The sequence below is a fragment of the Mytilus galloprovincialis genome, chromosome 4, assembly GCF_965363235.1.
Source record: "Mytilus galloprovincialis chromosome 4, xbMytGall1.hap1.1, whole genome shotgun sequence".
NCBI lineage: Eukaryota > Metazoa > Mollusca > Bivalvia > Mytilida > Mytilidae > Mytilus > Mytilus galloprovincialis.
In genome coordinates, this window is record NC_134841.1 from 18,440,468 (window position 1) to 18,466,795 (window position 26,328).

General features: G+C 32.7%; 1 protein-coding gene across 1 annotated transcript in view; it reads right to left on the reverse strand.

The window, feature by feature from the left end:
• LOC143070915 (uncharacterized) overlaps nt 1-26,328 on the reverse strand; it is an 80,958-nt gene that overhangs the window by 13,177 nt on the left and 41,453 nt on the right. Inside the window, exons 13-20 of the mRNA XM_076245012.1 lie at nt 24,986-25,237; nt 22,084-22,305; nt 18,659-18,785; nt 18,063-18,170; nt 17,311-17,379; nt 16,582-16,761; nt 16,082-16,099; nt 13,075-13,248 (exon numbers count right to left, since the gene is read on the reverse strand). Of these exons, the coding sequence (XP_076101127.1) occupies nt 13,075-13,248; nt 16,082-16,099; nt 16,582-16,761; nt 17,311-17,379; nt 18,063-18,170; nt 18,659-18,785; nt 22,084-22,305; nt 24,986-25,237 (1,150 nt within the window). The remainder of the gene's footprint in view (nt 1-13,074; nt 13,249-16,081; nt 16,100-16,581; nt 16,762-17,310; nt 17,380-18,062; nt 18,171-18,658; nt 18,786-22,083; nt 22,306-24,985; nt 25,238-26,328) is intronic.

Here is a 26,328-nt window from a genome sequence, read left to right on the forward strand (position 1 = left end):
GTCCATTCACATGTATTTTCACTTAGGTGCTTTTGAACAACGGCATTTAAAATAAATGGAGAACAGGTAGCTCCAAATAAGACGGATTTGAATCGGTAAACTGAGAGCGGACTTGTAGAGTCTGTAGGATTGGAAAACCAAAAAAATCTAGTTACATCACGGTCTCTCTCTTCTAAACCAACATTCAAAAATGCTTTTTTAATATCTGTTGAAACTGCCCATTGATTTAATCGAAATCTAAGTAAAATACCTGTTAACTCGTTTAGATCAGGTGGTGTATCCATTTAACATTTGTTTAAGCTAGGAGTTTCTTGTCTTGCTCTACAGCTACAGTCAAAAACTATCCTAATAGGTGTAGTCGACGATTCGTTTTTGACGGCATGATGCAGTATGTAGTGTACTGTGTTACTAGTCTCTGTGTCTTCTCCTATCTTCTCTATAAATCCTCTTCTTTCTTGTTAACCTATTATTTCTCCGTATTTCTGTAATAAATGCGGTTCCTTCTTCAGTTTTTCATTACGTTTTCTGTTCTGCGATGGGCTATTTCTTTGTTCATTGGTAATGGTGGATGCTCTTCTTTCCAGCGTAATGTAGCAAAATATCTGTTGTCATGGTAACTGATACATGTCTTCTCATATACTTCTCTTAATTCCTTGTTTCCTGTTTCCTTCTCATCTATTTGCTCAATTCCAAGTGTTTCTAACTTCCAAAACTTCTCCAGGTCGCATTCTTCTGTCTTTCTTGATGTCATTACATTCATCTTAGATGTTTGCTGGTCATTGTAACTTGGTGTACCGTGAAGTGGTCCTGACAGTAAATAACCTATTTTTGATTTCAGGGCAGTAGGTCCCTCACCTCTAATGATATTGTTTTCTATAATTGACCAACAGTAGTGGGCTCCTACGAGTACTGAGACTTGGAAATTGTTGTTCGCAGTAACTGGATGTGCGAGTTTTATCTCGGATAAATATGACAATTTAGCAGCTTTTCGGATGTGAGTTTGGAGTGGTGCGGCGATTTCCGGTACGATCAATACTCTGATCGGCAATTTTCCTTCGTCTGTGAGCAAATAAAAAGTTGCAGTTTTTAAGTGTCTAATTTTCTTACTTTCTGCACTGTCCCCGAACCCGGATAAATTTAAACTTTCTGTGCCAGTTATTGATAACTGCAATTTAGCGGCTAAGTCTTCTGTGATGAACGACCTCTGTGCACCTTCATCTAAAAGAATGTTGGCTTCTAAAGATTGTAGTCCTGAACTTACAGGATTTATTGCGGTTTTGAGCATGACATTCGTGGTTGCCTGTGAATGTAAAATTGTGTCCGTTTCCTTCGCATTGTGTTGAATGGTACTTACGTTCACACTATCTTCTTTATCTATTTGTGCATTATCCTTACATAAACTCGTGTGATGACGCTTATGACATTTTCTGCATGTTTTATTTGACTTACAATCAACCAAGTTATGATGTCCTAAACAATTGAAGCATAGGCGGTCTCTTTTTACTATTGACATGCGGTCTTTATATTCAGTTTCTTTGGTACAATTTACCGAGGCGTGTGATTCGTGACAATAATCGCACTGTTCAGATTTGAAGTTAGTGTTTTGGTGATTCTTATTTTGGTGGCTGTGACTTGATTGTCGATTTCGCGGTTTTGTGTTGGTCAAAAATGCTGCAGTAGCGGTAGGATTTTCATGACTGTCTGTTGAGTTACCGGCTTCCATGATATTTATTTCATTAAATATGCCTTTCGTAAGTCTGCTAAGCGTATGTTTGTGGACCCAAATTCTCTTGCTAGGTTTTTTCGAATTTCCCCTGGTAGTTTGTTTAATATTATTGGCACTAACAGCGCTCTGTATGAATCATCAATTTGTCCTAGTGATTCTAAACCTCTTATGTAAATTTCAATGTTGTCATAAAAATGTTGGAGGTTGAAAAGTGTGTACCTAGGCGACGTAATATCAATAAGTTCCTGCATATACCTCTGTGTAATTTTATGTTGCTGACCATATCTTTCTTGTAATAGGGAAATTGCCTTTTCATAGTTTGCATTAGTGAGCGCAAAACCTGTCACTGATTTTAGAGCTTCATCGTGAAGTAACGATTTCAAATAATTGAATTTTTGGACGTTGCTTAAGGTTGGGTTCGTATGCACGGCTGTCTCAAATGAGTCCCAAAATGATTGCCATTGAAGTATATCTCCATCGAAAGTAGGGAGATTCAACTTGGGTAGTTTGTTGTATTCACTAGTTGAGCTAAAGGATGGGTGAAAAATCTGACAAACGGTAATTTGAGTTGTTCTGGTGTTCTGTATATGAAAAGTTTATAGTATGAACGGGTTGAGTATTTTCTATGCGGGGAGTAAAACTTTCTGCGTGTGTATTCAACGATGTAGTTTTGACTAAGATAAATTTGTTGACTTGACGAATTTTACCTTCTAAGTTAAATGCATACTCATCTGCTTCAACGATCTCTGTTTCAATATCTCCGTCGTCCAGTTCCTGTACTATGTCCTCATCTAACTTGCGTAATATTTCTTGCTTCCGTTTCAGACTATCCAATATGTTTGACAAATCCTCCGTGTCCACGGTTCCATCTTCTTCTTGTTGAACGTCTTCAAATTTCTTTATCAGTCTGGAAACTGCACTTCTATGTCCTGCTCGTATCGAACGTAGCTTCAGATTCATCCTGGTCACGGTACCAATATCACCCGAACTGAACCCAAGCCTTCCCTTCATTATATGGTACCTTGTGGTACAATGTCAGAGAGATCCATATAGTTATACACAACTTATTGTCCTGCAACTAGATAAATGTATATTTTGGGCCCCTTTGGGCCCCTTATTCCTAAACCAATGGGACCATAACCCTTTTGTGGGTATAACATTGTGTTAAAATTTTATTGATTTCTATTTACTCAAACTAAAGTTATTATCCGGAAACCTCTGACGAAAATGAAGCGATGACGACTTGGTACCAATAAACAACAGCATAAATTTTTGAAGTTGTATAAAGAGGGACATTTTAACAGAATTTCTATCAAATAAAGATGTAATTCCTTTACTTTTAATGAGTTTGACAAATTGAAATCAGCAAACCATTCAGGGAAGTTGCCAAAGTACATCTACATTTACTTAGTTCAGCCCAAGAACAAAGTTTATAATTTCATAGTGCATTTCTTCTAAACAATAAACTCAAATTAAAACAATGGCACCTGCTATATCCCAAAAAGATTTTTACAGAATACCCAAAGGACGATTACTGTGTCGACGGACCAAAATGGATGTGGTCAAAGAACTGAAAAATTTGAAATTTGACATTTGCCTACTAAGGTACCTCCAATATCCAAAATCTAAATACATGGTTAGAATCAGCATATCAAAGAACCGAAAAAAATCAATTTCTGATAAAATCAAATAACAGTTTAATTGAGGACCATTTGGACCTCAATATGATGAAGAGTTATCTTCCTTTTGCTGAACTGACAATGTTGTATATATACTTTTCTTTTGTTTTTATATGAATCATATTATAATGTTTAATTTCATATTGTTTCTAAACATGTACATGTATTTATGATTTATTTGTTTGTAACTGATATGCCTATAAGGGCCCTTTGATTAGGATATAAACATATTTGATATTTGATTTGATTTAATTTGATATTTGATTTGATATGTGCCAATTTGATAACAAAGACAGAAATCTAAAATCCAAATACATGATAGTATTCGGCATTTCATAAAACCCTATAAATTTAAATTTTGTTGAAATCAAACCAAGTTTAATTTTGGACCCTGATTTGGATCTGGCCCAAAATTCAACAAAATGCTTCGCTGAGCAGCCTGATACGACCGCAGAGATTGAAATCCTGAACAGTTAGGGCTAATTTGGAAACAATATTCATGCTTGATACTGTGCAATACTGTGGAAGAGAAGATTTTTTCTCGAAATTTATAAAAGTATGAACCCCTTAATGCATTATAAAAAAAAACTACTATAAAACTTTTTGAACCCCCATTAGAGCGATTACCCTCAAACTCAATCCCAGCCTTTACTTTGTAGTTTGGAACCTTGTAGTACAATTTTAGCTTAAACACTTAAAGTTATTGAATGGAAACTGGGAAAATGCTAGTTTTTGGCCCCTTTTTGGTTCTGAAATTCCTGCATGCTTGTGGCAAATTTGCCTACAAACTCAATCCCAGCCTTCCCTTTGTGATATGGAACCTTGTGGTACAATGTCAGAGTGATCCATACAGTTAAACATAAGTTATTGTCCCAACCTTCTACTTAATGGTATTAAACATTGTGGAACAATTTCAGAGCAATTGAAATACTTATCAAAACTTATTGTCCTGAAACTAGAAAAATGTATGTTTTGGGCCCTTTGGGCACCTAATTCCTAAACAGATGGACCCATAACCCCCAAAATCAATCCCAACCTTCCTTTTGTGGTTATAAACATTGTGTTAAAATTTTATTGATTTCTATTTACTTATACTAAAGTTATTATCCGGAAACCATCCGTCTTCAGAAGCAATGACGACAACGTGATACCATTATTTGCTGTCGTATAAAAATTAATTTGCTACATTTTTTTCGTTTTCGTTCTCTAAGTTTAGTTTGCCTCAACCAAACGTAATGAAACGAATACAATATGCTTATTACCATAAAACTAAGATCAAATCTGGGTAGCATCACTTTTACAGTTTTTTTAAGTTTTGTCTCTTTATAACATTATATGCAAGTGGGGGCATCATCTGTGTCCCATGGACACATTTCCCCATTAATTTACTATTGGTCGTTTTTTAGGTTTTTTCCCCATGGCATTGTCAGTATGTTTTCGACTTATAATTTGAATTTCCCGTTGCATGGTATATTTCGCCTCCCTTATTGTGAACAGAGACATATGTCTCTGTTGTGAAGCAGCAAAATTGTGGTCAAACATGTGAACATTGAATGTATATCGTCATTCAGAGAATCTATTTTAATGACAGATCTTTTATTGTTTCTGTTAAATGTCCTTTAACATTGTGTTTAATCATTCCAAAAATATGTTATAAATATAAGGGATCTCGTATAATCACTGAAAAAACAATAGGTATCAATCCTTTTTCACACTGGTTAATATGCTCTATAGCGCATTTGTTCAGCAGAACAAATAATAATGAAGCGGTCGTTGTCTTTACAATTCTGCTGATATAGCCTTGACGTTGCATAATCCTTTTCCCGTCAGCAACACCCTTTCAACAGCTGATATATAACCAGATGCTCCACAGGGAGCAGCTATATACGACTGCAGAGGTCGAACCCTGAACAGTTGGGGCAAGTATGGACACAACATTTAAGCTTGATACAGCTCTGAATTTGGATTGTGATTAAATAGTTGACACAACATAGGTTTCTGACACAGAATGAATGTAGTCTAAGAACTTAAACTTAAAAACTTTAAAATTTTAAATTGGACATTTACCTATTATGGTCCAATATCCAAAATCTAAATACATGGTTAGATTCAGCATATCATAGAACCCATAGAATTCAATTTTTGATGAAATCAAATAATGTTCAATTTTAGACCCTTAAGACCTCAATGTGGACCAATTTGATAACTGGGCCAAAATATTAAAAATCTAAATACATGGTTAGGTTCAGCATATTGAAGAACCCCATATATTCAATTTTTGTTGGAATCAAACAAAGTTTAATTTTGGACCCGATTTGGACCAACTTGAAAACTGGACCCATAATCAAATATCTAAGTACATGTTTAGATTCAGCATATCAATGAACCCCAAGAATTCAATTTTTGTTAAAGTTTAATTTTGGACCCTTTGGACCTTAATGTAGACCAATTTGAAAACAGGACCAAAAATTCAGAATCTCAATACATGGTTAGATTTGGCATATCAAAGAACCCCAATAAATCATTTTTTGATGAAATCAAACAAAGTTTAATTTTGGCCCCTAATTCCTAAACTGTAGGATCCAAAACTCATAAAATCAATCCCAACCTTTCTTTTGTGGTCATAAACCTTGTGTTAAAATTTCATAAATTTCTATTTACTTATACTAAAGTTATTGTGCAAAAACAAAGAAAAATATTTATTAGGGACCTTTTTTGGCCCCTAATTCCTAAACTGTTGGGACCAAAACTCCCAAAATCAATCCCTTCCTTCCTTTTGTTGTCATAACCCTTATATTAAAATTTCATAGATTTCTATTTCCTTATACAAAAGTTATCAAAAAAAAGAAAAATCATACCTTAAAAACATTTGATTTTTATAGAAAAATCGTAGGATTGGTTTGAACTGCAGAATAAGTAAAGCTTGAAATTTCTTATTTTATGTTTAAATTTGATGTTATGTCTTTGTACTTTATGTTGTTTCCTTACCATTTTCAAATGTCTAGAACGTGGAAATTAGATTGGTGACCGACTTGAATCCGAATTGAATTTGAATTGTGATCAAATTTTTGACATAATATAGGTTTCTGACACAAAATAAATGTGGTCAAAGATCTTACAAATCTATTGCACAATACCTTGCAATTGAAGATTTCTTCTTAAAACTTTTCAAAAAGGAGGTAATTTGTCAATGTTGTGTTTGAATTTCATGTACCTCCTTTCCACTGCTTTTAAATAATGTTTTGTACTTAAGTAATTGTCCATTAACCAGGACACCCTTGGTTTTTCCCCTTTTTTGTTCCAAATTCCTAGAGGTTTGAGCCATTACCCCCATAAGCCAATTCTTACCATCCCTTTGTGGTATGAAAACTTGTGGCATAATTTTAGAGAGATCCATACAATTTTCCACAAGTTATTGTCTGGAAACTAGAAAAATGCTTATTAATGCCCCTTGTTGGCCCCTTATTCCTAAGCTGTTGGGACCATAACTCCACAATCAATCCCCACCTTCCTTTTGTGGTTACAAACATTGTGTTTAAATTTCATAGATTTACATTTACTTATACTTAAGTTATTGTCTGGAAACCAAATGTCTTCGGATGCAGAGGACGACGTTGACCTGGTACCAATATACAAGTAACGACCACAATTGTTTTGCGGTTGTAGTCTTATAAAAATGCCATTTGAACAATAAACATCAATAAAGAATCATAAAATGTGTGTTAAGTTTCCAAAAGGATGAAAGATCTACTACTTCTTCTTCAAGTAAGCTGTCACCTTAAAAAAACAAAACCTGGGTGAACTTTATATACAGGAACAAATAAAATGATCGATTGTCATCTAGTGATGACAAATAGGTTAGGCAAGCTAAACCAGAATTGAATAGAAATGCATTTCATTTTATAAACTGTAACATAGAATGCAGAATATAGCGAATATTTTTTTTGTTCATCATGCCGCTGTGCACGCACCTTCATGTTGGCTTTAAGGAAGCTACGCACCTGAAAAATGCTTGTTTTTGACCTCTCCCTGGTCTTTTATTCCTGTACATTTGGGGCAATTACCTCTAAACTAAATCCCAGTCTGCCCCTGGTGATATGGAACCTTGTGGCACAATTTCAGACAGATCCATACACTATACACACAAGTAATTGTTCGAAAACTTCATTAATGCTTGTTTTGTACCCTTTTTCTTTAATGTTTGGGGCAATTAACCCAAAACTCAATCCCAGCCTTCTCTTAGTGATATAGAACCTTGTGTTCTAATTTCAGAGAGATCCATATACTTAAACTAAAGTTATTGTCTGGAAATTCCAAAAGTGCTTGTTTTTGGCCCCTAATTCCTTAATGGTACCATAACCCCCAAAATCAATTTAACCTTCTTTTGGTGGTGTTCAATCTTCTGGTAAAAATTCACAGAGACGCATTCATGCAACTTAAGTTATTGTCCTGAAATCAAATGCGAAGCTGACGATGAAAATGACTACCTATGGGATGAGGATGACAACAACATCATAGCATTATACTACCCAAAAAAATTGTTGCAGTTGTATAAAAATAGTTCTCTAAAAAAAGATACGATGTTATATCTATTTTCAACTATGACATGTATTATACCCAACTTAAAATTTCTGTTAATTGTCCAATAACATATCTGAATTTAGTTTCTTAACAAACATGTAATAATAGCATTAGTTCCGACGCTGAATGAATATGATATAAATTCTTAAATAATTTTTAAATTAGACATTTAACAATTATGGTACAATATTTAAACTCAAAATAGATGGTTGGATTCATCATTTTTTGTTGTTGTTAAAATCAAACTAACTTTTATTTTGGATACTTTGGACCTTTATGGGGTCCAGTTTGAAATACACTTTTCAATTGCACCTATTAAAGAACACAAATGATTTAATTTTTGAAGAAATCAAACAAAGTTTAATTTTTAACTCAAATTTGGACCAACTTTGAAAACCAAGAATAAAATCAAATAAATGGGGAATTTATTCATAGGGACACAGATGATGCCTTCGCTAGCATATAATTTTATAAGGGGACAAAAGTCAAGAACTGTAAAAGTGACACTACTAAAATTTGAACTTATTAAAAATGAGTTTTGTGGTAATAAGCATTATATAAACCATTCATAATATTTAGTTGAGACAAACTTAAGTTAGAGAATAGAAACAAAAAAATCAGCAACTTTCTTTTTGTAATTAAAGGGGCATAGTCCTAGAATGGTAAAACAGATGCCACCAAAATTCATACTTTATCTGTGTTTTGTGGTAAGTAGCATTGTGTATAAGTTTCATAACTTTTGGTTGAAGCAAACTCAAGTTAGAGAACAGAAATGTAAAGGGGCATAACTCTTAAACTGTAGAAGTGACACCACCAAAAATCAAACTCTATCTGTGTTTGTGGTGATAAGCATTGTGCATAAGTTTCATAACATTTGGTTTAAGCAAGTTACAGCAAGAGAACAAAAACGAACAATTCAGCAATTTTTCCATTTGTAAAGGGGCATAACTCTTGAACACACTATAATTTTCTATGTTCAGTGGACCATGCAATTGGGGTCAAAACTTTAATTTGGCATTAAAATTAGAAAGATTATATCATGGGGAACATGTGTACTAAGTTTCAAGTTGGACTTCAACTTCATCAAAAACAACCTTGACCAAAAACTTTTACCTGAAGCGGGACAAATGGATGGACAGACAGAGGGACGGACAGACGAATGTACAGACGGACGGAGGCACAGACTATCGTAGGTGGGGCATAAAAACAAAACAAACCATCTTTCACTGGTATTTCTTAGAGATCCATGAATTTGTAGTCAAGTTATTGTCTGCAATCCAAAATGTCTTCAGACATAGATGCAGACAACACCCTAACATAATACTACCTGTGGTCGTATAAAAATATATGTTATTTCATATTGGTTGTGAATAAGATTCTCTTATTGGATAAAAAGGGGTCACATGACATTCATTAATCTTCAGTAATAAATTCCATCGGTCATTAACAGAACAAAATGGACCAGAAAACCGGTCGTTAACGAAGATTTTCATGATAATGACCGGTGGGGCGTGGTTTCCGTCTGATAATGACCGTTGGGGCGTGGTTTCTCTGTTAATGACCGGTGGGCGTGGTTTCTCTGTTTAGAGAGATGTAGCTTTTATAAAACATGTTCCTGTCTTTAATATTATATTTAAGTTGTTGAATTGTTTATTATATTTTTTCGTTAATTATGAAATTAAAGAGAACTTGATTAAGTATTTATATACTGACAAGTTGCACTAAAATGAATGGCAGTATTACTATGACTGGTCTTCACTCTTTGCCATAGAAATCGTACAACAACTCAAGTTCGCTTTAGGCGTTTTTAATCTATGAGAATTTTCCAAAACATGGTTTCTCAATGAAATAAACATAATAGTTCTTGAAAAACTGGTCATTATTGTGATACATGAGCTGCCCGTAAGATAGTGGTATTGACTGCGACAGCGATAATGACCTCGCCTTCGGCTCAGTCATTATCACTATCTTAGTCAATACCACGGTCCTGTGGGCAGTCCATATATCACGATAATGACCAGTTTTTCAAGAACTATTATATAATTAATCATCGTTTTTACCTGTATAAGAATGAGTGTTTGTGGATCAAATCAATCAATAAAATGGTTTACCATTGTTTTACTTACAATGTTGATATTCTTTTCCTGTTAATAACTGAACACACCTAATTCATGCGTAACCAATCTCTATTTAAGGAGTTAAATTGCAGGTCACATGGTTTCAGTGAGGTCCAACTATTCACTTGCAAGTCAATAAATTCATAAGCAATATTTCTTAGTTTTATTTTACAAAATTAAACCAAGCTGGCTGCTAAATGTTAATTATTATTTCACCATTTCACTTTCATTAATGATTGAACAAAAAAAATCATATTTTAATTTTTTATATATATCTCCTGGCTAATGCCCAATTAATTATCTCTTATTCAATTTTCCCATGCAATCTTACCAGCTATTAATTTGCTATTTGTGCTTTAAATCTTATTATTTTGACATTTTCACCTAATTAACATTAACAATATGTAATATTGAAACACTACAGTGGCGGATCTATGGGGGGACATGTTGGCATCCCCCTTTTTTGGGACAATCAATGCATTTGAATGGGAGCATATAGTTGGACCCCCCTTTACCCTGGATTAGGACCCTCCTTTTTAAAATGGCTGGATCTTCCCTTGCACTACATTACTACAAATGTATTCTAAAAAGAAATTCTGATGTGTTTAGAATAAATGGCAATGTATCTTTCAACTGTTAAATACATGTATAATATAGGTCTATTTTATTTTCATAAAAAAATTGCTTTTATGACAGATATACTTTTTTGAAGTAAAATTATGATATGGAAAGGTTGGGGTACATGCTGGATCCAAATTCTCCTGGAAATGATGTTGTACATCATATATCATTATATAAGCGATAGTCCAAATAATTATGACATCTTGGAATGTTATTTTAAATTTTGCTTCGACGCCTTCCGTCAATGAAAGGCGTCAAAGAAAAAAATACATGAGCCTTTCAATACGTCATAGTTATCAGGACTAATGATATACACGGGTAAACCTACAAAAATGTAGTTTTTAATCAGGAATATGTACATGATGTAAGGGCTAAGCTTTTAGATACGCTTTTCTTGGTTACGACTGCATATTATATAAACATGTATTACTAAGTAAATTCCAGGATATTTTTGCATATTTAAACAGAAACATAAATTCCAGACAAAAAAAAATAATTAAAACTGATGTCTTTCATAGGTATTGGTTCTAACCTTTACACTCAAATTTCCAGACATATTGACAACATCATGAAATAATGTTCCAGTATTTTTAAGTAGTGTAATGATTTTAAATTCTGGAATTCCAGAAAATTTTGGCAATGATGAAAATATTTCCATGGAATTTTTATGTCACAACTTATTCTTCCATAAGCCTGGGGGGCTTATTTCTGGAATAGCATTGTTTTCTTATAATAATACAATCACTATTCAATCACTAATAGGTCTTAAATCGATCAGTAATCTAATCGATCACTAATCGATCAAACTCTTAATTACTGATCGATGACTTCAAGTCATCAATCGAGTACTGATCAAATATGATCAATTAGTGTTTGATTACCGATCTGATCGATTAGTTAAATCTGGATTAAGATATATGGGCGTTTTTCAATAAAAGCGTTCCTTTCAGACCTAAAAAAAATGGAAAATCAACTAGTCTAAAATTTATTTTCAAGAGTTATTTTGAATACCTCTATTATAGACCTGTTTGTAAACAAAAAGTGCAATCTTAAATACTCTTTAAAATGATATTATTTTCATAATTTGTGTACTGTTTCGTAGGGGACTTTTTTCCCCTACGAAACTGCTTCTAAACACACATATTTTTGCAATTTTAAATGTTTCCTATAGACATTCCAGTTTGTTTACTTTATATACAATGTACTAGAAAAATCTCATTTTTTTCTGAATTGGAGAACCATTTTTTATCGATAAAGATTAGACAGTACTTCACATATGAAGGTGCAACTCATGTTACGTAGTGGACATTTTGATGCGTTTCGTAGTTGACAAAACCGTTTCGTAGTGGACAAAAAGTTTCGTAGTTGACATCAACCCTATTCTATGTTAATAAAAACATAATAAAAATTACATGAAACTAACCTTTGTAATTTGCTTTGCATGAATATAATTGAAAAAAAAAGTAAAAAAGACTGCATGGTAGTGGTAGTGTCCACTACGAAACGTTTTTCTCCCAAACTTGTTTCGTAGGGGACCGTTTCGTAGGGGACCGTTTCGTAGGGGACGTATTCACATGTTTTATTTTTTCTCACAACCACAATATTGCAATAGAAACAAGACTGACTGTATTCATAAAAGCGTTATTAAGCTGTACACTGATATTTTTTTCATAATTTTAAAACCAGTTACTGAAGGAGATTTGACCCGTTTCGTAGTGGACATTTACAAAAATACGGTATCACTCTGGTCCATTTGATGTGCTCAATTTTTCTTACCAGCAGTTTAATTGCCGTTATAAAAGCATCACTTCTTTTGTAAGACCCTAATGTTTATATCTCTTGCAAACAAAAAATTACATTGATTTTATAAAACTGTTTATAAGCAAGTTTTAATGACTTCGTTTCGTAGTGGACATTGTGTTAGGGACACACCTTCTAAAATAAAAAATCCTATGTTAAAAGCTGTTTATTAAAATATGTTGGCTCTAAACATACTTTTGAATTATTAAAGAACTTATATTAAGTAAAATTAATATTTATTTCTACATTTTTTTACGATATTTGAGAGTATGAATGTTGAACAGGCGGTCTAGGGACATGCCATTTTGGTTGTTTTGGACCATTCAGGAATCAATATCTTATCAATCCCTCTAAAAAATAAACTGTTTCTTTGCTTAAAAATGTTATATCTAATTCAATGTACTGACTGCACAAAAAATTACTTGCAAAGATCAAACACATTTTTTTTAAAGTGGCTGGGACAAGAAAGTACGTTTTTATTGAAAAACGCCCATATATCATATTTCATTCACAGAAATAATATTACTGATCAAAGTAATTAAATATTTACCTGTAGATGCAGACTTTCCACCAGAACGAACTCCTTTTAACATTGGTTTAACCATTTTATCCTGGAATATCACTAGAAAGACATGCTGAAGATTTGTCTGGCCCTCTGATACAAATTCTACAAGTGCCTCCATAATGGTTTGTCCCATTGATTCTTCACTTGTAACAGCTGCACCTATATTTGCAAATAATATTGATACATATATGGTATGCAAACTGCTGGAATTGAAAAAATCTTTACTACTGGTAGTAGGGTACCCACATCTATTATGGCTGGGAATTTTCCTGTTTGTATAGTGTTAAACAAATTTTAGGGTTATAAAGAAGTTGAACAATGGAATTTTAACTCTTACGTAACCCTCATTTAAATGATTTAACCAAGGGTTATGTTTATTTGAGAGATAAACAACCAGGTCCTGAAGCATTATAAAAACAGTTTAAGCAACCCAGCTGATTGATTTTAATTGATCCCTTTGTCTCACATTCTGCCGCTTTTGTTTCAGGTGGAGACAAAAAATGTCAAATCAAAACTGAATTTAACCTGTATTACATATTCCATATCGTCGCTGGGCTTACAAAATGTTGTATATGACTTTTTTGGCTGAAACTACTTTTCGACATAACTCGTCTTAGCGGGAGGAAATCTTTGATATTCCAAGATAGCATACAGTTAAACCAATCAAAACGGCTGAAATAGGACATTTTACTAAATTGCCAATCTCAGCTGTTTGTAAAATTTGCTTCCAAAATGTTGTATGTAAATTTGAAATTTGTTGTATAATGACTTTGGGAATCCGTGAAAATAAATAAAGTTTTTGGGTAATCCAGGGATTTCTAAGTTTTTATTTCACTGCCATTTAAAAAAAAGTTCAAGTTCAAGCGAAGATATGACAGTTAAAATTTGATAAAGTGATACGTAAATCACCCTGATGAAAAAATGTTGGGGTCCCTACATACCAATACTCTTTCAAGATAATGATATTACAGTTACAAATATTAAAACCTTTCCTGTGAGAAGATGTAATACATCCATTGCTATCTTTATCGTTAATTGAATGAAAAAATCAGACATGTCTCATAATATCATATGCTCTTTAATAAAAATATTATAATTTATTTGAAAATTCAGTGTTAAAAAAGATTGAAAATGGCAAAGGTTTGTTACCAGAAGAAGGCTATATAAAAGGACAATAACTGATACAAAATCGACTGTATTATCTAACAGTCAAAAATAGACACATTACAACAAGCACTTGACAGTCAGCACAATTACAGGTATGAAAAAGATCCCTGTTACCATTTTTATTCCTTAAAAGTTTTTCTTTTAATATCTAAGGATATATTTCTCACCAACTGAAATACAGAATTCTGAAAACACTTAATTGAGAGTCAAATAATTAATCAACCATGCAAATTAGTGCTGCATAAAGGTAGAATGCTGCAGAGATGAACCCTTTTTAGGTCAATTTGTATCTAATATAAGATAGCTTACCAAGGATGTTGATACGGCAGTCTCCTCTCAGAGATTAGGGGGTTTACATTTCTTGCTGAACTCTTGTTTATAAATGCTAATCTTATATTTTTTTCTTTCTTGTTTTCATCTTAACCTTGGATATAGTTTTATAAGTTAAGCTTGGTTACCCAGCCATGTTGTGTTTAGATTACATTTTCTCATATTTAGCATGCATATTTTTTAATGGCTCTCAGTTTCCAGAATTACTTGTTGATTTGATACAATTGGATTTTGGGAAACCTAAATGTTAATAATCAGTCACTGTAATATCTACTGTAACTGGGACTTGAGATCAACATGTGCATGCTTGTTTCTTTGTAAATAAGGTTTCTTTTGATGGTATGCACCAAACCTTTTTAATTGAATGATATAAAACTTCTTTAAATAAAACCTTCATTTTTTTTAGTGAAGTGACTTTTGTGTTTAATTTCCACAATTTTTTATCAGGTATAAAAGTGTAATACATGTATTGATAAAAACTTGAAGTCTGATGCATAGCCATATAATCTTCTAAAGAAATTTCATTATTTGCTATTAATAAGTTAATATCTTTTACTAATGAAATTAAGTAGGAGAATTTATGATGACCCCCTCTACATATATATGCAATGACCAGCCCAATATTTTTATACATTATACAGTAACTTACATATATAAACTTGGTTAAGATTGGGATAATGATAAGCCAGTGATATATATTTTATCATTTCTTGTATGCACATATATGGTTTATGCGTGGTATATATATGATGTTCTTTAAGCTCGGCTGGTGTGTCAACTAATGGCCAAATTATTTGAATATTTATCCTAATAAGTATAAATTATCAGGTTTTTTACACATTAATATAGAAAAAATCAGCTTTTTTTTGAGCGGCTGATATTTTACGATAAACCCAATTATTTTTTTCCCTCCATTTGACAGTTTTAAGCTTGATGAATGCAATCTTGATAATGTCTCCTCAGGCGTCATGACAACGCTGATAATGCCTGCTCTCGTCTTTAAGCCCTGGTACAAAAATTACATAGCTACTGAGCAGGGTGATATAGGCGTTTGGAAGGACAGTAATGTATTATATTAAATCATGTCTCACAAAACTAAGATATCTGTTTTTTACCAAGATTCCCCTTATACCATGGTACACATATAATGAATATGACATTTGAGGTGTTTGTTTCATGTTTCAATCTGTTCTCTAGATCATTTTAAGTAAGAAATCGTTCTTGAACAGAATAATAGATTCTAGCATTTGAACAGATTTTTGAAGAAACTTTCAACTTGCATAATCTACAAATTTTTACAGTGTTACATAACAGTCATTTAGGAAATGTTAGATAGTCAAATGAAAACATACAAGTTTTTATTTTTTTTTCAATATTTTTAACTGATTCAAATCAGAATTAATTTGATTTAACTATTTGAATAGTGAAATAAGCTGAGCAGACGCTACATTCATTAGGCTTTCTTGTACAAGTCAAATTATTTAGAGAGGAATACCTTGTGTATCATTTTCTCCTGCAAAGAAAAGCAATTCATAAATATCAAATTCTTTGAAGAATAGTGCTTTTTTCAACAATATTATTTCACACCTATATAATACAGTTGTAACCTTTGTATGAGATCTAGTGAGTGAGTGCTAGGACCTATTGACCTGATTTCAAAGTAACCTATAAAAGTATACATTTCATTTCATACATTGTTTTTCAAGAATGCATATGATCAGGGGGACTATATGTCATAATTCCAAGAAAAATTCCAATATGAAATCTCATCTGTATTATAAACCATTAATAGCCTCTCATCAAGAATAAAAAAAACATTCATTGTTTTAAAGTGTGACAGTGGGGATCCAGGGAGAGGGTTCCAGGTTGGAAACCTCCTTTTTTATGACTATCAATACTTTTGAATGGGGACATATGGTTGGAACCCCCTCCCCCTTGTGTGATTAATTTTTCTATCATTTATAATTATAATTATAATACTTTTAAAAATTTTACCTGTTCCTAAAGCCGGAAATGCCATTGTTTTCATCTGTTTCTTTTCTGCTTTTGCCAGAGCTTTTTTAATGATTTTTTTCCATTCATGTGGATTATGTTTAGAAGAGATATGTATGATATTTTCACTAGGTAAACCACAACCACTGGTTCTTACCACACCATTTTGCTTCATTTGATCCTCTAAAAAATACAATTTTTAAAGTGTCTTTTACAATTTTGAAACACCAACATTTTTGCAGTCGAGGGGGAGATCTCTCACATATATAACTCGATACTTTAAAAAAAAATATTCCTCAATATTAAATGGCACTTTGCCAGTCAGTAATGTTTATTTGTTTTGCATTGCAGAAATTCCATTTAAAATCTATCATAATGTGATTGTACTAATTGATAAGACATTGCTAATATAAAACCTATGATTCTAAGTTTCATAAAATTCTGGCAAAAATTAATCACATGACAGCACTACCAATGCAATTTTCCATATATTAAATATTTCCAAGGGACACAACTCTTTTAAAAATAATTGAGACACACTGATTTTTGAAACTCGTCATAACATTGCTGATAAAAATCTATGTTATAAGTTTCAAAAAATCTGGCAAGAATTGAACATGAGAGCGTTAAAGATGTAACTTTGCATATAATTAATACTTCAAAGGGGCATTACTCCACAATAACTAATTTTGTACATAATATATATCTCTAGACTCTAAGGCCTAAGCTTACTTTTCTTTGAGACTTCAGCATCCAGCTTTTTAGCATCACATTTCTTCCTTAAAGCTTGAGAGACAGCACCTGTAACGTATAAAGGTAATAAACTGTAAACTTTGAAAGGTAAATCAAACTTCAGTACAAAAACAGCTTATGATTTGGAACCTATTCTATGATTTTTTGGTGTGTTTTTTAAATTGATATTGATACCATAAATGAAAGTTTCATTCGAACAGTATCAAATAGAATGACATAACAGATATCCCTTTTTTCTCTTGGAAAAGGAAGTTGCAGAGAAAGAAAATGGTGTTGTCACTCTTGCCATGCATTCTACCAATCACTTTTGATTTTGCATTTAAACCCAATGAAATATAACTACCCCTTAATTGCTTAGTAAATGGGGTAAAAAAAATGTACTTAAAAGTTAGTATTTATGAGGAGGTACTGTAGATCACATTGACTGAAAAATTATTTTCAAAACAAATAAGTTCCTTAAAATCCGACTCAGTACCTAATAAATATATTGCTTTACACGTTTTTGTACACTCACATTGCCATTTCTAGACTAAAATTTACTTGATTTTTCACGATTTTTGACAATATTTTTAATAGCAATTTCTCACTATTTGTCATTTTAGTGAATCTTTAAGAACATTCATTTTAAATAGAAATGTAGTTGATATTTATTAATTACTGTTAAAAAAGCCGGTTTATCAAAGAAATTAAATATTCTAATTATATTTTGAGACTGAAATTAAACAATTTACCTTTGGTCAGGTCAAATTCATTATTTGTACCATTTACTATGGCATCACATTTCTTGGATAAAATGTCACCTTGTTCTACTGTTAACTTTATTTTACCAATCTGGAATTCTGCAAGTAAATGTTATCTTTCATTAAAAAATAAATATCATAATATCGGGAGAATAAACCAAAAACCAATTATGGGATTTACACTGAGATTTTTAACTAGTAATCATACAAAAAGATAAGATACCTCCAGTGGCGGATCCAGAACTTTGCCTAAGGGGGGGCCCGCTGACTGACCTAAGAGGGGGCCCGCTCCAGTCATGCTTCAGTGATTCCCTATATAATCAACCAAATTTTTCCAACAAAAGGGGGGCCCGGCCCCCCCCCCTGGATCCGCCTATGACCTCCTATACTTTTTGAAAGTTACATGAGAGGAGTGAAAACTTTCTTTATTCTTTTAATTATCCGATTTAAGGTAAAGAAACTAAAAGTGAAAAAGAGTAAATATTCATGGGGGGTTTTGTTTCAGCATCCCAAACAAAATATAAAAAAATCACCTTGTTTCTGGCAACTGTACTTCAAATATTAGATCCTAAAACACACAAACTTACCACTTTCACCAAGAACTTTGGGTACTACTTGAGTGCTATCAGAACTATCACTAGGAGCAAACTTTTTGGGACCAGCTTTGGATGGTACTGGCACTGGTAATCTTTTCTTTTCTTCATCATAAAATGCCTTGTAAAGTATTCAACATACAGTTAATCTACTTGGATTATCAACCAAAAATCATGTGGAAAATACATAAAAATCCATATAATAATTTGGAAATGATGATAATTAACTTTTGTTTGTTTCCTGAAATCATATTTAAAAGGATGTTGATGTCTGTATTTTCTATTACTTCATCAGGAAAGTTACAATCCAAAAATTTGGATAAGGACAAATAAGCACTTGAATAATTGTTGTAAACAGAACATAAATATAATAGTTAAATCAATCTTAGGAAATAACCTTATCAGAGTGGAAGAACCTTATTTTTTTGATAATTTCTCAATTCAAAGGAGAATTTATAAAAATGTTCCTGTCATACAGGTGAATATAGGATAAGGTGCTAAAATGTGATATAAAATTAGCATTAAGGGCATACGGTACAGTTATCGGGAGGTAATGACGTTGCTAACGTAAATTGTAAATTTTCGCGACGTCAAACAGTGACTTATCAGGAAAACATGCAGTTTTCGGCTGATTTTTATCATTCAAGTTGATTTAACTTGAAAACGCATTCATAGACCCCTCTTTTTTAAAATGACATTTGGTTTGATTAGGTAAAAAGATTATGTGTACCAATTTTCATTAAAACGAAAATAGTGTAATTTTTTTTAATTTGATTGATATACACCAAAAAATGACGTTTTTTTTCTACATCAATGAGTATTTGATAAATTTGAGTTATTTGTAAAATAAATGTACAAATTTATACGATATTCATATGACACATAAATTACAAATAATTTAACGAAAAAATAGCTCGTGTTTATCTTTTAAAACAAAAAAGTTATGTATTTCTATCGAGAGGAAAAATACATCCACAAATCCGTATTTTGAGGAAATATCTGAAATTTGAACCTCAATTTACTCAAAAAGTAGCACATGAAGGGATATTTTTCATTTTATATTTGTTTTAATCAGGTAAATACAGTGCACTTTTTCAGCCTCCTGCTTCCCGGACAGTTGGTTTAAATGTAAACAGGAATCCACAGTTTGCATCCTGGGCAACTGAGGAAATTGTAAACAGGAAATATTTGGAATGAACAAGTATCTATTTAAAAAAAATAAAACTAGAGGCTCTAAAGAGCCTGTGTCGCTCACCTTGGTCTATGTGACTATTAAACAAAGGAAGCAGATGGATTCATGACAAAATTGTATTTTGGTGATGGTGATGTGTTTGTACATCTTACTTTACTGACCATCCTTGCTGCTTACAATTATCTCTATCTATAATGAACTTGGCCCAGTAGTTTCAGTGGAAAATGTTAGAAAAAATTCACAAATTTTATAAAAATTGTTGAAAATTGACTATAAAGGACAATAACTCCTTAGGGGGTCAATTGACCATTTCGGTCATGTTGACTTATTTGTAAATCTTACTTTGCTGAACATTATTGCTGTTTACAGTTTATTTCTATCTATAATAATATTCAAGACAATAACCAAAAACAGCAAAATTTCCTTAAAATTACCAATTCAGGGGCAGCAACCCAACAACGGGTTGTCCGATTCATCTGAAAATTTCAGGGCAGATAGATCTTGACCTGATAAATGGTTTAACCCCATGTCAGATTTGCTCTAAACGCTTTGGTTTTTGAGTTATAAGCCAAAAACTGCATTTTACAACTATGTTCTATTTTTAGCCATGGCAGCCATCTTGGTTGGATGGCTGGGTCATCGGACACATTTTTAAAACTAGATACCCCAAAGATGATTGTGGATAAGTTTGGATTAATTTGGCTCAGTAGTTTCAGAGGAGAAGATTTTTGTAAAAGATTACTAAAATTTACAAAAAATGGTTAAAAATTGACTATAAAGGGCAATAACTCCTAAAGGGGTCAACTGACCATTTCGGTCATGTTGACTTATTTGTAAATCTTACTTTGCTGAACATAATGGCTGTTTACAGTTTATCTCTATCTATAATAATATACAAGATAATAACCAAAAACAGCAAAATTTCCTTAAAATTACCAATTCAGGGGCAGCAACCTAACAACAGGTTGTCAGATTAATCTGAAAATTTCAGGGTAGATAGATCTTGACCTGATAAAAATTTTTACCAATGTCAGATTTGCTCTAAATGCTTTGGTTTTTAAGTTATAAGCCAAAAACTGCATTTTACCCCTATGTTCTATTTTTAGCCATGGTGGCCATCTTGGTTGGTTGGCCGGGTCACCAGACACATTTTTTAAACTAGATACCCCAAAGATAATTGTGGCCAAGTTTGGATAAATTTGACCCAGTAGTTTCAGAGGAGAAGATTTTTGTAAAAGATTACTAAGATTTACGAAAAATGGTTAAAAATTGACTATACAGGGCAATAACTCCTAAAGTGGTCAATTGACCATTTCGGTCATGTTGACTTATTTGTAAATCTTACTTTGCTGAACATTATTGCTGTTTACAGTTTATCTCTATCTATAATAATATTCAAGATAATAAGCAAAAACTGCAAAATTTCCATAAAATAACTAATTCAGGGGCAGCAACCCAATAACGGGTTGTCTGCTTTGTCTGAAAATTTCAGGGCAGATAGATCTTGACCTGATAAACACTTTTACTAATGTCAGATTTGCTCTAAATGCTTTGATTTTTGAGTTATAAGCCAAAAACTGCATTTTACCCCTATTTTCTATTTTTAGCCATGGCTTGGTTGGATGGCTGGGTCATCGGACACATTTTTTAAACTAGATACCCCAATGATGAGTGTGGCCAAGTTTGGTTTAATTTGGCCCAGTAGTTTCAGAGGAGAAGATTTTTGTAAAAGTTAACGACGACCACGGATGACGGACGACAGACGCCGGTCGCAAAGTGATGGGAAAAGCTCACTTGGCCCTTCGGGCCAGGTGAGCTAAAAAATAAAATAAGATAAAAAAAAGCCTATATGGAAATTTTTATCAAAATTTAAATACAGGATCAAAACTGTATTGTATGCCCTTAAATTGTCCACTAGTAGTTTTGAATTTTTCCCTAAAATTTGGTGTGCCCATTTATGAGAATATTATAAGATCAATGATGATAATAAAATAATAAAATGTGGTCAAGGAAATAAGGAATGACCTTAGACAGGTTATCAAATATTGGACAATTTGTCAGATATTTTGAGGGTCCTTTAGACAGAATTAGTCTGTTGCAAAGTAAAATTTGGGAAAACTAAGATTCTCTTTAATAACAGTAATAAATCAATAAGTTTTCTGATTTTGATGAGTTAATTAAGTTTCTTACAAACATGATATATTTTTGACAATAAGGTTATAATTACCGTAATAGACTTGGTATCTTTGCTATGAACAATTAACTTTACATCTGTTAGCTTGCTACTTTTATGTTTATTAACAAATGTTTCCACCATGTCATACATGTACTTAGCCACTAGCTGATGAGGATATCCTATCTTGCCAGTTCCCATTGCAGGAATACCAATAGATTTGTAACCGCTTTTCTCAGCAGTCTCAAGGCACTGGTACACAAACTTACAGATTTGCTGAAAATTTTTAATTTCAAAAGAATTAGCTTTTCACTGTCAAACTGTTCACAACTTGGATAATATTATTTGTATTAAATCTAGTGTATTGTTTTACATAGCTATTAGAAGTACATTTTACAGAACAAATAAAATTGAGAATAGAAATGGGAAATGTCAAAGAGACAACAACCTGACCAAAGAGCAGAAACAGCTGAAGGCCACCAATGGGTCTTCAACATAGCGAGAAAATCCCACAACCGGAGGCGTGCATCAGCTGGCCCCTAAAGAAAACATGTGTACTAGTTCAGTGATAATGGACGTCATACTAAACTCCGAAATATATAAATGAAATAAAATTAAAAATCATACAAGACTAAGATAGGCTAGAGGGCAGTAGAGGCTCCTGATTTGGGACAGGCACAACAATGTGGCGGAATTAATTAACATGTTATGCAAGATCTCAACCATTACTCTATACCTCTAGCAAGTGTAGAAAAAATAAATACACAGCAATACATACAGTAAAACTCAGTTTGAAGGAAGTACAAGTCCAATGTCAGAATTAGTAGCAAAAGAAACTAAGCAAAATGACAACGATACATACATCAACAAAGGACTACTAGCAGTTACTGACATGCCAGCTCCATACCACAATTAAACTGATTGAAAGATTATAAATGTCTTCATCATATGAATATCAAGCACAATTCCTCCTGTTAGGGGTTGAGTATCATACCATCTTAAAATATATAAAAAGAACATAATCTGTCAGTCAGGATTCTACTTCGTCAAAATTATCTCCCCATTACTGACATGCAAGTTCCAGACCTCAATCAAACTGATTGAAAGATTATAAATGTCTTCATCATATGAATATCAAGCACAATTCCTCCTGTTAGGGGTTGAGTATCATACCATCTTAAAATATATAAAAAGAACATAATCTGTCAGTCAGGATTCTACTTCGTCAAAATTATCTCCCCATTACTGACATGCAAGTTCCAGACCTCAATCAAACTGCTTGAAAGATTATAAATGTCTTCATCATATGAATATCAAGCACAATTCCTCCTGTTAGGGGTTGAGTATCATACCATCTTAAAATATATAAAAAGGACATAACCTGTCAGTCAGGATTCTACTTCGTCAAAATTATCTCCCCATTACGCCAGTTCATTCTAACAATTGTAGAAATGGAAGCCAATTTTGCTCTTGGAAACCGATAAATTTGTCCACATTGCACTAATACGATCCTTATATGTCAGTTGTATTTTAAAAGACAAAGGTATCAACTAGCTAATAAGCATCAGTTAATGATCTTGTCTACATTGATTCAACTTAAAACTATTGTCTGATCGGTTGTCAGGTGGAATTTTCGAAAATTCATAAACATTTAAAAAATTCTAATTAAATATTTTGTGGAAGGGCAGACTAGATTTGTTTAGTGGTTGAAGACTATAAACCCTAGTTATCACACACAAAAAAATATAATTTTCAAAGATATGCATTTTCATCCTCAACTTGCAAGACTGTCGTCAAGTATTTTCAGTAAAAAAATAGCTATTCGAACACACCTACTCTGTTTTTGTGATTCATTAGTTTTGAACTTTTGTTCTATTTCTACCGGGTTACTGACTGCTGTATCATGCCAACAACTGGTTTTAGAATAAATTTGTTTATTTCCAACTTTTTCGAAAGCTATACTACTTTCCTATACAGAACATAGCAATAAGCATGATCATTAAACTAATACTGTGAAAGTACTTTTATTCGTAGGGTACCAATTTTCGTGGTTTTCGTGGATGACTTTATCCACGAATTTAAGTGTCCAACGACATAAAACAACCATTGTCCAAATCAAGACATGGAAAGATCCCCATCGGTAGGTTTGACTACTTATATGATCTAGTCTTAGGGAAAATATTGCATAGCGCCAAATCTGAGAATACTTTAATAGCAAATCTATAACCGCATGCAGGATTATACCCATTTAATCTTTAATAACCTGAAATGCACAACTTTTGTTTTTGATCGATGAAAGTCAGATTTCCGGTATTGATTTGCTAGTTTGATAAAGTGTTCGTTTTATATCCTCATAGTTCTCGTACATATAAGAAATAATAATTTCATTCTGGTCTTGATTTTGATAAGAATTATTTGACAATTCAAGATATGTTTATACCATTTGTTTATGTTACTGTTTTCTTTAGGTGACATGTTTATGGCCTAATTAACACCTTTGATGGTCTTTAATCTGTTGATCACTTTATCATGGGTTAATTAGTTTTATCACTACGATTTACCCGGGTCAATGTTTACTTTGCAATTTCCTTCAATACCAGACTATTTGTAACCTTCGTTTCTAAAGCTTCAATTTTTCAATGTTATTTTTTTTAGAAAACTAAAATCCACGAATTTAAAAACCCACGAACATGTAAATATTGCTCAAACCACGAAAATTGATACCCACGAAGTAAAGTACTTTCACAGTATAAGCCCTTGTCTGAATAGGAATCTTAATAGAATAGAGACAAATAAATTCTGATGAGTCTGAGAAAGTTTTATAGCAATCCTGTAGTAAAATAATTAATTACTGTATCGAATCTAGTTTTTACAGATGAAGTAGCTATATACAGACTCGAACTATCAATACCTGAAATGTATGGTAAATGTAAATCTATCAGATATGTATACTCACTTTATCTTCATCCTTTGGAATTTTCTTCTGGCTATCCCAAGGATCAAGGGATGTTAAGTAAACACTTTTACATGTCCCTGCAGGTGCTGATAATTTCACTACAGCAAATCCCCCACTGGGGACCCCATTTGGATGCTGAGCAAGTATATCTAGTTGTACAATGTTACCAAGCCCTTTCATTAAAGAAACACCAGCCCCACCAGCACTTTCTAAATTTAAATCTTTGGGAACCGCACAAATCAAAACATCAACCTATTAACAAACATTATATAATAAGCAATAATTATAGTAAAATAAAATTAAATTAAAAATCATTTGGCTATATTTCAGAATTTATTTGCAGATAAAATCTGATAATTTTAAGGAACAGAAGCCAAGAAGTCAACAATGAGGTTGTTAGTTTGAATCCCACACGTGGCAGGTTGCTCGACTGTAATCTTAATTGATTAGTTTTGTCGGTTTTCCTATCAAAGGTCAGTGGTTCTCTCTGGGTACTCTGGCTACCTCCACCAAAAAATATTTGACAAGCATGAAAGAGCATAATAGTGCTGAAAGTGGTATTTAACATCAGTAATCAATCAATTATAAAAGTTACAAGCATTTAGATACCATTCTAATTCTAACTCCTAATTTGTTCAAGTATATAAGATCTTACATTCATACCATATTCCAAATATACACAACATTGTACTTTAAATGTGCTTGGATTACTTCCCTTACACTGCTTTGAAATTGACTTAATTGTCCATTATTAAACCAAGAAACCCTTGTTTTCCTCCTTTTTTGCACCCAATTCCTAAATGGTTTGAGCCATAAACCCCCAAAGTCAATCCTAACCATCCATTTGTAGTATGGAAACTTGTGGTATAATTTTAGAAATTCATACACTTAAACACAAGTTTTTGTCTGGAAACTACAAAAATGCTTAATTTGGCCCCTAATTCCTAAACTATTGGGACCATAACCCCTAAAATCAATCCAGACCTTCCTTTCGTGGTTATAAACCTAGTGTTTAAATTGCATTGATTTCTACTTATACTAAACTTATTGTCTGGAAACCAATTTGTCTTCGGACGACGTCGACGACATGATACCAATATATGACCCTATAATTTTTTGCTGTCGTATAAAAATAACATTTAATAAAGGAAATCTGAACATTCAAAAAGATAAATATATACACTGCTTAGCAATGTCCTCAGTTTTAACTAAAACACTCTGATTCACCAATATTAAATATTAAATCAAAGTACCAATCTTCATATTTTTGTCTTTGTTTATCAAAAAAAATAATTCTCAGCAAAACATTATAAACTTGGATGCATTTGGGACTAACTATCCAT